Source organism: Harpia harpyja, chromosome 5, assembly GCF_026419915.1.
Source record: "Harpia harpyja isolate bHarHar1 chromosome 5, bHarHar1 primary haplotype, whole genome shotgun sequence".
Taxonomy (NCBI): Eukaryota; Metazoa; Chordata; class Aves; order Accipitriformes; family Accipitridae; genus Harpia; species Harpia harpyja.
The window spans coordinates 1178651-1195363 of NC_068944.1; the positions used below are offsets into that span (position 1 = coordinate 1178651).

The following is a 16713-nucleotide window of genomic DNA, read 5'->3' on the forward strand; positions in this document are numbered from 1 at the left end:
GGTCAGTGCAGAACGAGGGGAGGAGATGCTCCAGGCGCCGGAGCAGAGGTTCCCCTGCAGCCCGTGGGGAAGACCATGGTGAGGCAGGCTGTCCCCCTGCAGCCCAGGGAGGTCCACGGGGGAGCAGATCTCCACCTGCGGTCCATGGAGGACCCTCTGGCAGAGCAGGTGGGTGCCCGAAGGAGGCTGTGACCCCGTGGGAAGCCAGTGCTGGAGCAGGCTCCTGGCAGGACCTGTGGCCCCATGGAGAGAGGAGCCCACGCTGGAGCAGGTTTGCTGGCAGGGCTTGTGACCCACACTGGAGCAGAAATCGGGAGTGGAGTTGATCCCAGGAAGGAGGGAGGGGTGGGGGGAAGCTGTTCTAAGGTTTGGTTTTACTTCTCGTTATCCTGTTTTGATTTGATTGGTAATAAATTAAATTAATTTCCCCGAGTTGGGTCAGTTTTGCCCATGACGGTAACTGGTGAGCGATCTCTCCCTGTCCTTATCTCGACCCACGAGCCTTTCGTTCTATTTTCTCTCCCCTGCCCAGCTGAGGAGGGCACTGATAGAGCGGCTTTGGTGGGCACCTGGCATCCAGCCAGGGTCAACCCACTACAAATCATAAGAAAGATCTCCATAGTCTTGATAAACCACTGTCAATAGCTACGTGAATGAAGATTTTCAGAGAGTGTCAGGCAGACGAGGGCCAAAACATAGGTCTTGACAGCCCTTCCCTGTCTTTTCAGTCTACTTGGACACAAATTCTGCAATTGATTTTTTTTTTCATGTTGTGGTTTTTTTAAGACAAAAGACATTTTATTCATGCAAACATGGACAGCAGCATGTATACCTATATTAACACTGAGTATCAGACTGTTCAATTTTAAAGTGGGAGAAATAAGACTAATTCACGTAGAAGGCTTCTGGATTTCATAAGGATGAGGATTATGGCATCCACCAAGGTAACTCTGAATTAAATATAAACAACATCTTTTTCTTTTTCTCCTGCTAAAACAGAAACCCTCCCTAACCACCCAAAGCAAACAACCCCCGAAAATGTAAAAAGCAAGTCTCCCGAAAACCCCCACACACCGAGACAAAGCACCCTAGGAAAACAAGTATAACCTCAATATGCCACAGACTTGGATCAGACTACCTCCAAAGGTGTCTTCCAACTTACTGTGGAAAACAAGGATCAAAGCTGCCATACTAAAACCTGGAGAACCTGTGCCTAACGATTCCTCCAGCTGAAGGCAAAGAAACATGGCTGTTGTAACAGCAGTACATCATCTTCACATCCACAAATCTGACATCATAAAAGGAGGCTTTTTTTAGAGTAGCTAGCCTCTAACTGATTAATTCTCTTAGGTATTTACTTCACTACTCTTGAAGAAGTGCACAATGCTTCTCAAGTATGATGTGCAATATTCTGCTCTTTTATCTGGCCAAGAGGACTATTATCAATCCTGAAATCCACAGCTCTGTACACGTAAAAGAAAGCAATTTCAATTTTCTCTCTAGTTTGTGACCAAGTGCTTGCAGTGCATTTTATGCCAATTTAGACTATGAGTATGATGTGAACAAGTCCTTTCTCTAATAAGAATTCAGCTCTCTGAAAAAAAACTCTATTAATTATTAAAGTCATGCCTGCATCTTGGTTATGAGAAATAAACAGGAGGCAGAAAATAGAAGATGAACAGAACATTCCCACATGCCCAGAATTTTATCTTCAGAAACTGAGGCAAAAAACCCATCCTTTGTTATTTATGTCACTGTGACTTGTACAATTCATGCATCAAAGGGTTAAAGAACTAAATCTTCCCCAAGAGTTCAAGTCACTGTGCATAAACACTGTTGTGACTACAGATTGCAAAAGAACGGAAACACAGTAAATCATCCCATTTTTTCTGAGAAATTCTGGGACTATGTTCTGAATTTCCAGGAACAGAAGACAAACACTGCCAATTCTCACTGCCGGATTTTTATTGAAGAGTTTGAGAATTTGGAAAGAGCTCCTGAAAGCCACTAAAAGGTAGTATTGATTTTTTTCCACAAAGCTAGAGATTGTTTCTAGGAGAATGCACTCAGTGTGACTGGTTTATGTGCTAACTCCTGAGAAAGTTTAAAAAAAAAAAAACAACAAAACAAAACTCTTAAACAAGACCCAAAGGCTTCTGAAAGCAAACACTGCAAACAAAGAGGCCAGTAAGAAAGTCAGAGATCTATACCTTGCCCATCTCCCCCAAAAAAGGAAGAGTAGAGGGGGGTTGGCAACAAGGCATCCTAGAGGATATTCTGTAGTGCATATTCACTTATCCAGGTTCTCATTTCTCTTGCTGTCTGCTTTGAATGTAATCCCAAACTCCAATGCATCAATTTATCCTAAACACTGAAGTTACAGCATTAAGGTCCCAACCTTGAGGACTTTGGAGGAATGTTCTCTATAGCCTTCCATTCATATTAAGTCAGAAAATGTACTGAAAAAAATAGAATACTGCTTCACACTCTAATCTAGAGCATATTTAGTTTAACCTTCTTTCAGCCCTTTACCAACACAATACTGGCACTGTAGCCAAATTTGAAAGACAAGTTGATGAAAGCTTCTAAGTCAGATTTAGTAGGGGTGGAAAAACAGATGTTCAGGGGTTTTTTTAATGCGAACTTCACTTCTGACAGAAGGCACAGTAGTTGTGAATGGGCTTCCAAAGCTAGTCTTAAAACCGGTTACAAGCACTTAGGATAGTTAACACCCAGTAAGCTATGACAAAAAATAATTAATTAACAGGAAGTCATTTTCCCAGCGTCTTAAGTCACCCATGTTGCTTTGACACTTCTAGTCTGTTGACTGCCCCAGACTAAAGTGTATCATCTACAGGGTTTGCAAGAGCAAGGGGAAGTACCAAGGAAAATTCACATTCTTACTGCTTATGAACCACTAAAGTCATTATTTTCATGAGAAAGTCTGACATCCAGTGAAGAACTTGCAGCTCAAAAATGACTGCCTACAATGTCAAGTTTTCTTACATAGCTCTCCTCTCCCTCAGCTTCACATCATGACTCAGATGATGCTCTAAATGAATTGGAAGCATAATTTCACAGTGCATCAAAATTATGAAGTCCAGGCACATCTATTCACATATTCTTTTAAAATCATAGATCCAAGTATAGTAACAGATTTTCAGGACATCCGATTTCTCATAGTCCATTCTATTTTTATAGCTGCAAAAGCAGTTATAAAGGAACTGTTATTTTTTCCTGTTATCAGGAAAAGCATTCAGGTACATTGAACTGACAACTTGGCATATACCAACATTAGTCTTTTAACTAATTTGAAGTTTCCTGTTGGGGAAAAAACTAAGCTGACATATTACGAAACAGATGTATAAATCCTATAGAGGTGTCTTGGGGATTTTGTTGTTGTTTTTGTTTGGTTTTTTGCTTTTCTTTCAAATGAGTAGCATGACTGTAGTAATCACTACTAGTAATGTTTCTCTTGGGAGATAAAGGTTTCAATGTCATATGATACTCTGTTTAATTATTTGTGTATCTGCAGGGCCCAAAATCATAACTGAATCCTTAGGGGAGTAAGGACACTATGAAAACAAGAGAGAAAAAGGCAAAAAACAGGTCATGTCCTAAACAGCAAATTTGCAGTTCCATAAAAAATACAAAGCACGCATTATGCCAACCACAACTGCCTGGAGAAAAAAAACAAACAAAAAACCCAAAAAACTTCTAAGCTTCTAACTTCTAACATTTTTGCCTAGCACCTTTAAATTGAGCTGAGGGTTTTTTTAATATATTTTTTGTAATATGCCATATTGGCTGCTTAGATACAGCACAATGACTCAACAAACATAAGATCTAACCAAGTGTAAAAATCTCTGCCTTTGTTCCTACAAATATAGCATTCAGCAAACATTGATACTTTTTGGTGCAAGGCATTTCACTGGTATCGTAGCTTGCCTTTTTTTTTTTTTTGGAAACAAGTGCCTTCTCCCAAATATGAACTGGTTATTTTGAGGACAGATATCAAGTCTTAATCAGTATATATTAGTGACTCATTTTTTTCAGCAGCAGGGCTTGAACACAGGATGGTAACAGAGGCTCTGTTCCCAAACATTAGCAAAACCCAGAGAATTGCCAGACAGCTATTAGCAGTTTGATGAAAAGTTTGAATGCACAATCAATCACTAGCACACAGCAATATGATGCTACAAGCTGACAGGAACATGCAGTTTCATAACTTACTATCCGATAAGGAAGATGTAAAAAGGAGTCTGGGCAGCCAGCTAAAGCCATTTGTTCCTTCAAATTTTCTTCAAATTACATCTACTGCTTCACAGGACCTGCAGAGTACAAACAAACTGTCAGAAACCATACTGAAGACATTTCATCAACTTATTATTGAAAACAGTTGGAGGGGGAAGATGGAGAAGAGCAAGATGAGGTGACGAGGATTTGCATCAACTTGGAGTAGCAAATCTGCACATTTGCTGTCTGTAGCCTAGAAAACACGTTCGACCTGATATTTCATTCAAAAGCCCAACATCACTATTCTCAGGCTGGATGGCTTCTCCTTTATTTCCACAGTCCAGGCAAAAAAGGAAACCTCTCTTCACACCTAGACCCTAACCGTTTGAAGATTGGCTCTCACCAACTGAGGCTATGTTTTCAATTGTGGAAAGAAAACATTGACATCTGGGAGTTAATTAAGATGACAGCCACTTATCATCAAATCATTTAGGTTGGAAAAGACCCATAAGATCATTGAGATCATTATGCAGCATTAGCCTTCAACACCTAGTTACACAACAACTTCTTCCCTTTACCCTTTCCCGCCTGCCTTCTCTCATGGCTTTGTTCTCACGCAATATAGCAAATAGGGTGTCCCATGCAAATCTGCATTCCAGTCTTGCATTTCCTCTTCTAAGTGATTATTAGCAGCAACTTTGCAAGGTGAGTGTTTCTTTTAAGCATCACTTCCGTGACCAGACAGAGCTTGAAAAGAAATCTACTGCAAACAAATTTAGAGGTGCATATGGCCAAAGAACTAAAAACGATAAAAGAGAAGGCAGTATTAAGCCAATGTCAAGAAACTGATTTTACCTGCTGCTTCATAACAAAGGAAACAAAACTAAACAAAAGCATATAAATATATAAAGCACTGTTTGCTAGTCCCAGCATTTCTCCCAACCAGTGGCGTTCAGCTGGAGATATCCCTGCAGTATAAGACAAGTGATGCCACCTTTGAGCAGATGAAAAAAAAAAAAAGGGTGCCTGGGGGAGAGCGAGCAGACTGCAAAGCAGAGCCAGACCTTTTACTCCCACCACAAGCGAGCTCCTGTCTTGTTCACTGTTAATTATCAATTATGTATTCAAAACAAAAGTCTTGAGTTTACAGCTCTCTAGCAGGCATGAACTGTCACCAAACCAAAGCTCCCAGCAAGATTTATGGGACAGTTAAGTCATGGACAAGGGTAAAAGACATCTTGGAAAAACTGCTCCCGGAGGAGTTGCAGCCTATGGTCCATGTAAACCATGCACTCATCGAGGAAGCTTTATTTTATCTAGTTCCAGGATAAGTTTGGCTGAGGTATGGTAGCCTCCTCCTCTATCAGAAAGGCATGCAAACTCCTGGGAGCCTCCTTCCAGGAAGGAGTTACTGGGCTTCTGTAGTTTTCCTGAGGTAGCAACTTTCTGGGATCAATTCATATAGCCAGTTACCTTGGGAGGAAACTGTTTTTAGCAACAGCAAGTTTGAAAATCTATTTAACCCAATATGTATAAATCAAGTTGTTTATTCTAGATACTTTTTTCCCATAGCATTTACTTAAGTTTAAAACCAAAATCTTACAGGATTCACATTGTGGGGGGAGGGGGTGAAGACCACCTCAAACATCTAACCGTAGGCATGATACCCAACTTGTACTGTTGCTAGTCTTTAAACATCTAAGCAGTTGTCTACAGCCATCTAACTCCTACTCTACACCTAAAAGTTTGCAGCATATTTTTAAGACAGATCTGAAGATTTCATTTTCAGGGCAAGATTTGCCTCATTCACCCAGTTTGTTCTGGGAGAATTAAGCACAGATTTATGGAAACCTCTTATCTTGGCTGATGTATTAAAAAAAAGAAAAAAAGTTTTTCACTTTGGGGAGTACAGTCTTCTGTAAGTGCGCCTAAAGTGAAATTAGGCAAGCCACTGGAATAGATGTTCTGAAGTTGGTACAACGCATTGAGAACAAAGAGAACTGTATTATTAGCCTGTAAACCCACCAAGATTAAAAAAATTTAGGTAAAGGGATAAGGGAAAAGAATTCAGCCTTATATTGCAGCAGTTTTATGTTTATTATCACTTCAGTATTTAGAGAACAGGAAAAGGCATGACTACTCTAAATTTATCTGTAGGTTATCTAGGACTGAGTATCAAAATACTGGTCTTTCTCTAGATGTTTCAGCAAAAGGCACCGATTCACTTATAGCAAGATAGATTAAATATGTTCCTAAACAATACCAGACCAATTTGTCTACTCTAGGGCGTGCTGCAGTTTATGCCACAGCCCCACTACGCCAATGGAAGATCATAAATTACCTCGAACAATAGTTGGAGTCAAGACTGCATAATTTATCAAGACCCATTTGCTTCACTGCTACATTCTTGAGTATTCATTTGTTAACACCGCAGAAACAGAGGAAAGCAATAATCTCTAGATGATATCATTCCTGGTCAGTCACACATTAACACTGATTTAAGATCACATCTCTTTTGTCTGTCTAAAAGCAGTTTATCAAAGTAGTCCTACCCCAGGAATACAAAAAGCCTTTGCTCACCTTTAAGATCGAAGGCCCTGTTGTACCACATCAACAAGTAATAAATTTTATAGGGACAGAAGTCTATACCAATTCATATGTTCAGCAGATAAAAAATTAGGATTTAAAAAGAAAAAATAAATCAGCTTTTCTTTGCTATTGTCTTTAAACATGATTTTTAGTGTGTCAGTTCTCTTCAGAGACTGTAACTGCATACAGACTTACATGTTCTTTCCGTGCAAGTTAAACAGCACAAATCGCAAAGAGATATTTAAGTGCCAAGTTACTGCCCTTTTCTGAAACGCCTTAGGTGGAGGAGGGAAGCTCCAAAGGATTGTAAATAGAAAACAAGCTCTGTAGTCAATCACTGCTACAAAACTCAGGACATTCAGTGGCGAGAACAACTGTCACGCAGCATCGAGCCAGACAGCCTGTGCACATTCAAAACCAAGCGTCTTCATGTGCTTTTATTGGCTTAAGAGGTCTTCCCTGGACAGAGTACCTGAAAGGAGGACAGTCACGATAAACCAAGTTTCAAAGGTCTTAAGATTTGTTTTCGGTATGATAGTCTCTAGCCTAAAGAATAGTCTATTGTGAGGCACAGGTTTGACGTCTCGATCTCTCAAAAGTGTTAAACCAACTCGCATCATCTAAACAAAGATTGATATTCATCCCACATGGAAAACGTCGCAGGTATGCACCCTGGAGATTACTGCTGCTCCAAATCAGTTGTTTCTAGTCACAATCAAATTACCCACCTAAGCAGCAGATTAAGTTATCTATTAACTGCAAATTAAACCTGTCGCCAGGTATGCTTTTTGATTTATCACTTGCTCTCTGCATATTCCCAGCAGAGGAATCTCTGGTATCTCACCCAGCACTCTGGAAGCACACACAGCCTACGCACCTACAGATACTGCAGTAGGAAGATGGCAGGGGTATGGTCACTCTGCCAATTCAGGAAGTTTTCCAGGTTCTACATGTGCCATCTGTCAAAGTCTTTAAATTCAAGAGAAAAATAATTTTTAAAACGCAATCGCTTGCAGATTAGTTAGGAACAGGAGGAGGAAAAAAAAAAAAAAAGAAAAGATTTTAACCTGGCAGAGTTGCAAGACAAGCTCCAGAGCTATTGAAAACTGGAGTTATGCTCTTTTATGAAAGGTAACTTAACAAATTTGTTGAATACTGTTCCCTTTCCAGTCGTGGGCATTTCATCATTTTTCTTCTGTAATGTTCTGCTTTCTGTAACTGAACTACTATGGATGAAAGAGGGGGAAAAAGCTTCAATATAGCCTTAAATCTTGACCTACCTAAAGACCTTTCCCCAAGACTTCAGGTTTAACATACAGGTTAAAAATCTTTTCCTCTCTTTTACATATCTTTTATTCTCTCAGACGTTCAGTGTCACCACTTCATTTCTCCCCACACTATTGCATGAGGCATAGCAGACCAAACCTGGATTTTTAGAAGAAATTAGAACACAGTCTTAAACCAACTAAGTTCATACAATATTCTCCCCTAAGTCACCTTCAGGACTCTCTGGGTCAACTCTACTGGACTTACAATTTAACACCTTGAAGAGCCAGGGAAAAAAGACCCTGTCTTGTCGGTCCACACAAAGAGCCACCTGCAAGATCTCAGCTGCCCACCCACCTGACTCCAGGCTCCCCACTACTTCATAGCATCTAGGAAAGTGGCTTTGGTTTTTTTCTGCAGACATATATATATGTGTGTGCACGTATGTGTGTGTGTGTATATATATATGTATCTCTCACTGAAGCATGGCTTCAAGATAAGGTAGTTAAATGGATGCATCTAGCAACCCTCTACACCAACACAGGGCATGAGGACACATACATTTACACTTTCTTACTAGTCTACTCCGATTGCCATAGTTACAATGGAAATAAGACTTGGATACAAGCAGCATGAGGCATGCCAGTGAATTTTCTGTAGTTGCGAGACCTGACAGCTAGCAGTGTCCCCAGCTGCATTTAAACCACAGGACCCAGATGTGCTTTTCTATGCAAGGCCAAGATCCACACAACTTCTCGCAAGAAGGAAGCCTGACCACGTGGGCTGGAAAGAAAGTGCCACCAGATCGCCTAGCTGGCCAGACCAAGGAGACTAGATCCTAAAGCACCCTTAGCAGCACACGTGTTTGCCACCAGACTCCATCACAGCTTTAGCAATCAGTACGTATAAGGATTTCTAAGGCAGTTTCCCCTCTTTTGGTGGTGGTTTCAGGTAGAGACTGTGTCAGGTGTCAGGACTGAGAATGCCCTCCACCCCCAAGGTGATCATTTGGTCAGCAGGACTCAAAGGTTCATTAGTGCAGGCTGCCAAACAAATACAGCCAAAACACTCTGACTTCAAACCAATACTGGGAGCTTCCTGCACAAGGAACAACACAGCATTGCTCTGTTAGGCACTCGGAGGACTGGATTCATCATCTCAAACCTTTTATTGTCCACTTCCCCATTTGACTTGCTCCAGACACGCTTGCTTCTCTCCCCAGCTCTGAACATCCCTCCCCACACCCAAAGTCTCCAGTTTTCCCATGCTGAAAACTAATACTTGGGCGACTTCCCTTCAAACAAGTTCTTTTGCCTCCAGAACACCTCCCCAAACACTCCAGAACACCATCACTCTCCAACCGCAGAAGACTCAATGACACGATAGTTGACATCCTGATGGCCTACTGAGATTAGCAGCAGGTACTATTTAAGAATACTTGCAGATTTCCCAATTTCTTCCCACTTCCCCTGCACAAGTTGGTATGTGCACACACATTTTGTTACACATACATACCCAAAAGGCATTTGCAAGTCTATGATACAGAGCAACTGCCTAACTACAGTAATACTTTGAACATCTTTGAAAACAAAGCATTGTTCTAGTTAAAATTTCAAGTGAGTGTTGCGCACTAAAATGAAAAGCACTGTTCAAAATATAAATCATCAATCAAAAGCACTTCAGTTACGTCCAAACACTCCCACGATTCCATACTAAAAAATCTGGTCTTATAAAAAAAGGGAATATAATTCTCTGCCATTCTTAATTGCAAAGCTGTTAGTCTAAATATTACACCTTGTAAAGGAAGCCATTTGCCATTGTAATTTTGCCAGAAAGTGAAGAATCTTGGCAACAGCAATTCAGGCTTTTGAAAGCCAAAACAGATACATACTTCAGAAGAAGCACAGAAGAGCTGATGCCATCCCACTTCAAGTCTTGCCAAATAAAATTAAATATATGCAGTTCAGCATTTTTTGGTTTCCTGAAGCTGCCTAAAATTCTGAAAAGGCTCCTCAGGACTCGTAGCCTGTGAATTCATATTCACCTCCTGACAGGGCAGCCTCGCTGACAGCAAGGATAAAGTTCTGGGAGAAAAATAGTTACTTTGCGCCTAGCCCATTTAAGTAAGGATTTTTCCCCTTGTCCCTGAAGGAAGTATTCCAGTTTAAAAAACAAACATATAATGAACTTTGGAAATATTTATGAAACTCTGCAGTTTCACTATCTCCCTTGATCACTGAAAATCCTCTTCTACCTCTTAATAGCTAAATCCATAGCTTTGAAGCAGGAACATTGACAACTTAACAGACTGTACCCAAGTCTAAACAAATGTTAATTAGACAGAAACTGAAATAAAGACCTATGTAGTACACAGCAGACAATCCCATCAGCAAGCCATGTGCAGAAGTAGGGCAGGTCCATAGGTGCATGACATGACGGGACAAGAGGTACATAGTGAGGCAGCCCAAGGACAACTGCAGCTGAAAATGCTGTGACTAATGGTCTCTAATTTTGTATATATACTTCCTCACTACATTGTTCACTTCCAGAGAACCGAAAAAATACTGCCTCTATCCTCTGTGTTGTCATTTTCTTGCCCCCCCCCATCTAGTCACATTTCTCATAACACAGAATCCAAAGTTTTGTAGTTTTGGGAAGCAGTCTAAATAATTATTTCCTTCTGTTATTTTAGGCTTTTTTTATCCAACCTGAAGACTTAGAGTGAAGTTATACAACAGCTAAGATGATTTAATAGCTTGTTACTGCCAAGAACAGGACAGACATCCCACTCTTCACCAGCCCTTGCTCTGCTTTCTTCCTCCACTTCCTCCCAGAAACTTCATGGCACTCCCTCCTTCTCCCCCTTTTGTGCCATGTATGATCCTTAATAAGTTCAACTTGTGTTAATTAACTCATTTGTTTTGCTGGGTTAGTTTTCTGCTAAGGAAGCAAGTGCAATAAACTCACATCTGACAACCAGCTCAGCTGGCACAATGTGAATGGCAGGAGAGCATGAGCAAGAGGGGAAGGGAACAGGATCACCCCTTCCCGGTGGCAGAAAACTACTACATTGGCCAAGGCAATCTGTGAGCTTTCATTTTCTTTGTTTACTCCATTAGGAGCTGGCAAGCCTTTCCTACTGCATGTCCCTGAGAATTACTGCTTTCCAGGCACCTCACAGAAGGTAAACATTTGGTTAAGTCTCCAAACAAAATGTAAAGTCGCATTTTCTAGAAGGCACTTACTTTCCCCTTGTGGTACCGACTCAGCTAAAGTCCGCTTTTGTTGCACACTTACCAAAACATTGCTTTTTGCATCCAACACTAATAAGCCTTTATGCTTTCAACCTGCCACTGCTGTGAATGGTCCTTCGCACTGCACAGGGGTGGAATTTGAAAGCCAGTGGCTCTAGACCCCCAACCCAGAGACTAAACTACACACGAGACATTTTTCTACCCAACCCCTATACAAATAGAGCAAGTTCATCAGCCTTTGTACAATGCATTTTTGTTGAAGGAAGCCAGATTGTTACAGATTCTGGTTGAAACCACAGCTTAATCTATATGCCTATCCCTAAGCATTACCCTGGAAAGATTTACCCGGCTCACTCAACTTCCTTTTACTAAGGTGACAAGATGGTAGGATGCTCCCCACAGCTGTAACTTTTACAGCCTCCTAACAACAAGAGTTAGAAGAGCAAACAGTTGAAACATACACACACACACACACAGAGGAGTGACAGAGGTACTCTCAAACACACAGAGTAGCTATCTACAGCACCTATACCCTGTCCCCAACTTCTGTTCCCTTGTTTCTTCTGCAACACTCCATTTTGGAGGAGAATCTTCCAGAGCATGCAGAAGCCTTTCCTCCCCTTCTGACTGATGCAAGAGACAAAGATATATTAAAAAAAAGAAACAAAGAACAAAAGGCAATCTTTTATCGCATGACCTACTGATCAGTTTCTCAAGCATTTTAAGTCTGTTTCATCCAAATGATCCATTCATCAACCAATACAGTTATTCACAGCCTGTTTTTCTTTGCTTGGATGCTTTTTACAAGGAAGTTTCCTTCTCTAAGATTTATGCAGGGGGCTCAGTAAAGCTTCTAACTGAACCTGCTAGTTTTTGTAACACAGTACTGGCTACAGAGTGCTGACCATAATACTGACCTCAAAACTAAAACCCACGCTCGTGCACAGAAAGCTATAGGCAGGTATCTATCAATACCATCCACATCCCTCCTTAGGTCTCTCCTGGCATCCAAAGTTTTCAGGTGAGTTAAAATATTTTTCTTGGATTTAAAAAAAACATCATTGCGGAGCAAGGACGTTAGACAGGTTTTTCATTTTGATGATTTACAAGGTTTAATACTGATAGTTAACAAAGTGTACGTGTCACTTGCTGTTCTCTTGGTACAAGATTGTTTTTGAAGAGTTATTAACTAGGATTATTAAAAGCTTTTATTTAGACAGCAAGGTTCACGTTTTTAAAGCACATCAATTGACAGAGGCTTTTACAGTTATCTATAATTTATGTTAGTGAACAAGCACTGTTTATTTACATTGTCTAATACCATATAAACGGTTGAAGGTGGAAGGCAAGTTTAGACATTTCAATTCAAACAGCAGGCTACTTACTAAGATGGTATCTTTTTGAGATACCATAAGAGGTACACTTAAGCGCACAGGTTAGTCTCAATATACCTCTTGTTCGCACAGTTAGAACACTGAAAAGAAAGCCTTTCTGCTTAGCCTCTGAAAAAATTACATGCTGTGAGCAGAGACGCATTCCCCAGTATCAACAGTATGTTAATTCACCCTCCAAAGAATTTTGCCGTGACATATTCCCAAATACAGTTTATTCTAAAGAATTCAACTGTTCAAACAATTACGATAAAGACACCAAAAATCAGCTGAAATGCAGCAAAGGAGCAAGGAAGTAACAGTAGTAAGTCGTAAAAATAAACAAGCAAACCCGTTTTACCTCTCATGCACAGCACGGTGGGAGTTACCACAGTATAGCTGGTAAGCGATAACTCGTTAAAGCCATGAGTAACTCAACCATGTAAGCGAGCCCTGGCCTACATCAACCCCAAGGAAGCAGATGACAGCCAACTCTGCTTTAGCTGCAAAGAGTGCAAGGAGGCAAGTCCAACAAATACTACGTGGCTCTGGAGACAAACAGAAAATCTCATCTATTCAAGAGGGATACAATAAAGAAGCACAACAAGTGCAAAGGATAACCTAAAGAAACCTAAAGCAATACATACACCCTTGAGTGACTGGCACATAAAAATTGTGCCAGTCCAGCCTGGAGTAGGCAGTTTGGAGGCTGCACTCATTCACTCGTATGCAACGAAGCACCAGCAGTGCCAGAGCACACTCAATTGCAGAAGACTACTTGCAGCTTTAAGATACTGATATCATAGATACCTTGTATATTTTAACACTGCCTTACTAACAAATCACAACAACCTCTTCTTAGAGCAGAGAGACCATTTTGTAATCTCGGATGCATTTGCTGGTATTATGCAACACACAAGCTCCAAATCCACGGGGTGGCTTACAGTTAGCAGCAGGCAATCAGTGCTGCAGCAGCGCCTGACTGACTTCCAGGACACAACTAGAATGTTACTGGTGCTCTATTCTTGAATTCTGAGGCTGGGAATTTTACAAAAAAAAAAAAAAAAAAAAAAACCAAAATAAATGAGAGAGAGAGAGAGAGACAGAAAATGCAGAAGTCTTTCTTATCCCCTTTTGCTTTTCAGCCCTTGAAAAACAGTTTCAAGCTGACAACTCAAAAGCAAGTATTACAAATATACCACCCTGGGACAAACAGGGCATAGCTTTTCCGACTCAGTGTAAACAAAACAGAAAATAAACTTACAGAATAGGTTAATACCTTGTAGAAGGGTTAATGAGTTAATGTTCAACGGAAAGATGAAGTCTGGCCAACTGATCACATGTTCCACGTGCATTAGTGTACATTTATTTACTGCTATTAACTTGCACCTGCAGAGAGAGGAATAAAGAGAATATTCCTTCCTTTGATCCTGAAGGTCACAAGGTGACCAAAATCCCAGCTTAATGAAGACTCTGGTGAGTCTGCAAGTGTCACAGCTTCCATCGACCCTTTCAAAACACATGTTGAAAAGCACAGGAAAGAAAACTGAAGTAATACCACCCAGGCTTCATAGACTATGTCAACTTAATTAGAATGGTATTTTGGCAGCACCCAAAGATTACATATCGAAGGCTGGGTAGCAGGCCAAATACTTGACTTGACTAGAATATTTTGCCAAGCCACCTACATTAAGAGCTACTTCCCTGTTCTTTCAGGATGCCACGAAGGAAATGTGTTGTTTCAGGCCTTGCAAGACTATTTAACAGAGGCACGAAACGGTGAACGTCGCCAGCACTGAAGGTTAACCAGGTATGCGTTAAAGGAAAAACATCCCTAGTTAACCTTCAGACTACAGAGCCGCTGAAGGGGAACGTTTCTTCTCAAAGGGTGCAGGCTCCAGATGTTCCCAAGGTGCCCTCCCTATCTAGTGGTGTACTTTAACCCAGAAAACACCCGTACTCCAGGCCTGGAACCCACACGCGGGTCCCACCTGCCCTCTCCCACCCCCGAGGTCGCCCAGCTGGCGCTGGCAGCAGCAGGAAGGATGGAGAGGACAGCTCACGCGCGTCCCCGCGCCCACCGCCGTTCTGCGGGCCGGCGGTACGCTGCCCGCGGAAACCAATGGGCACCCAGGCTACGTTCGGAGCCGAGCACCGCTCCGTCACAGGGCGCGAAGGAAGTTAAGCAAAGTACCGCGTGCGGCAGCCCGCGTACAGGGGAACGCGCGCCCCGGCACCGTCACAGCAGCCAGCGGAGCGAGGAGAAGCGGCGGCGGTCCTCGGGCGCAGCTCGTCTCGCTCCGCGGCGGCTCTCTCGAGGAGGTCAGAGAACGCCAGCCTTGGGACCGGGCGCCCTCGGGGGGCCCCTTCCAACCTACGCGACCCGGCGAAGCACCCGGTTCTCTCCGCTGACCACAACGGGAATTTAGAAAACCGGCTCAGACCTAGACATCCGTGATCCAGAGGCACAAAACCAGCCGGAGGGATCCCTCCCCGTAACTTCTGTGTTAGAGTGAAGTTAGTGCAACTGTGAAGTTACACAGCACCGTAACTTCAGACTCTCAGCACCTCTGGACAAGACCGACGATCATGCCGGACCAGTCCCACAATATCCCCAGGCTTTTAACCTCTGTAATGCAGAAGCAAATCCTGACAAAGCTTCGGCTTCTCCCAGCAACTTTTAGGGTTTACTTTCACTCTCCGTGTGTGTACGTATACATGTCATATGCACGCACTTACATATGTGTATGTGAACTCAATAAGCAGATGAAGCGCTTCTTTAGCAGCGGTACAGAATGCAAAAAAGAACTCCTTCAGCCGACATGGCAGAACTCAGCACTGTGAATGCTCCACCTCACAAAAAATGAAAATAATAAAAAAATCTGGCTTAGTTCTCTTCCCTGAATTTCCTTTGCTGTTTGAAGCAGAGATTTTTTGCTCGCGCTTTGCTCTTCCAAAAAGTTCTCCCCCTCCCAAAATACACTGCAGTGTAATAAAACAAAAGATTTATCAAAAAAGCAGTAGATAAGCTCTCTTGCAAAAGCCTCTCTGAGTATCAGAAATTGGATATTTCCAATTGCTACTGTTAATGATGAAATCAAAATTCAGAAGTTTCCTTTTTGTTCCTTTGTATTTTGATCTATAAAAGCATTCACTCATCGTTAATACAATCAGTTTGACAGATGCATCAGAAAACTCTCGATTTTCGTTTCAGCCTCACTAATTAGCAGTACTATTTTATTAAAATCCAGTTCTGCACGAAGAGATGGCTTTACGCAACTGCCTGCTTTACACAAATACTTACCACGGGCTTTCATGCTACCTTCTGTCACTGGAAGAGGGTGAGTATTTCCTCCACCTAAGGCTCTGATGCTTACAGATCTCCAATACTCCCCCCCTCTTCAAATGGGCAGCAGTACCACAGAATTTGCCACCAATGTCTGATACTCTCTCCTCTTTATGGCATTGTTGGTCTTAGGTAAATTACACTATGGCTTGGAAACTATCCCATTTGTTTTCTGCAACATCTTTGCCTACGCATCTTTTCTAGTCCAATAACTCATATAAGTCAATAGCCTAAAATAAGCAGCGCAATTTTCATGAGGACTCGTTTAACTAAACGAGAACCTCTTCATTATACAAACCCAAAAAGCTTCCCTCCAACACACAAGACAGAAGCAGAAGTTCATTGAAGCTGGATGCCTCTTAAGAGCCTGGTTCAAGAGGCTGCTCCATAGGGAAGAAGCGTTCTTCTCTCCATGGCAGATGAAGATAGCCGTGGTTCCCAGAGAAGCTCCCAGTTGTAAACCTCCCCAGTGTTGTCTCCTGAACTACAGGCATACCCTCATACTCCGCTCCTGCTGAAGTGCAACACCACGTTGCCCAATACAGCACTCTGGTCAGTCTCGGTGGGACTACTCAGAACAGTGAAGCAAGCGGCAGGTATATAACGTGGATATAATTTTTCCCATGACAGCAAGTAGCAGCACTGGCCAGAA

The 16713-nt window shown here is 41.9% G+C and overlaps 1 protein-coding gene across 2 annotated transcripts in view; it reads right to left on the reverse strand.

The window, feature by feature from the left end:
* Positions 1 to 16713, reverse strand: part of GRB10 (growth factor receptor bound protein 10) — a 149432-nt gene that overhangs the window by 107543 nt on the left and 25176 nt on the right. For both annotated transcript variants that reach the window (XM_052786984.1, XM_052786985.1), the window contains exon 2: positions 4234 to 4331. In XM_052786984.1, coding sequence (XP_052642944.1) covers positions 4234 to 4284 — 51 coding nt within the window. In that variant the 5' untranslated portion in view covers positions 4285 to 4331. The remainder of the gene's footprint in view (positions 1 to 4233; positions 4332 to 16713) is intronic.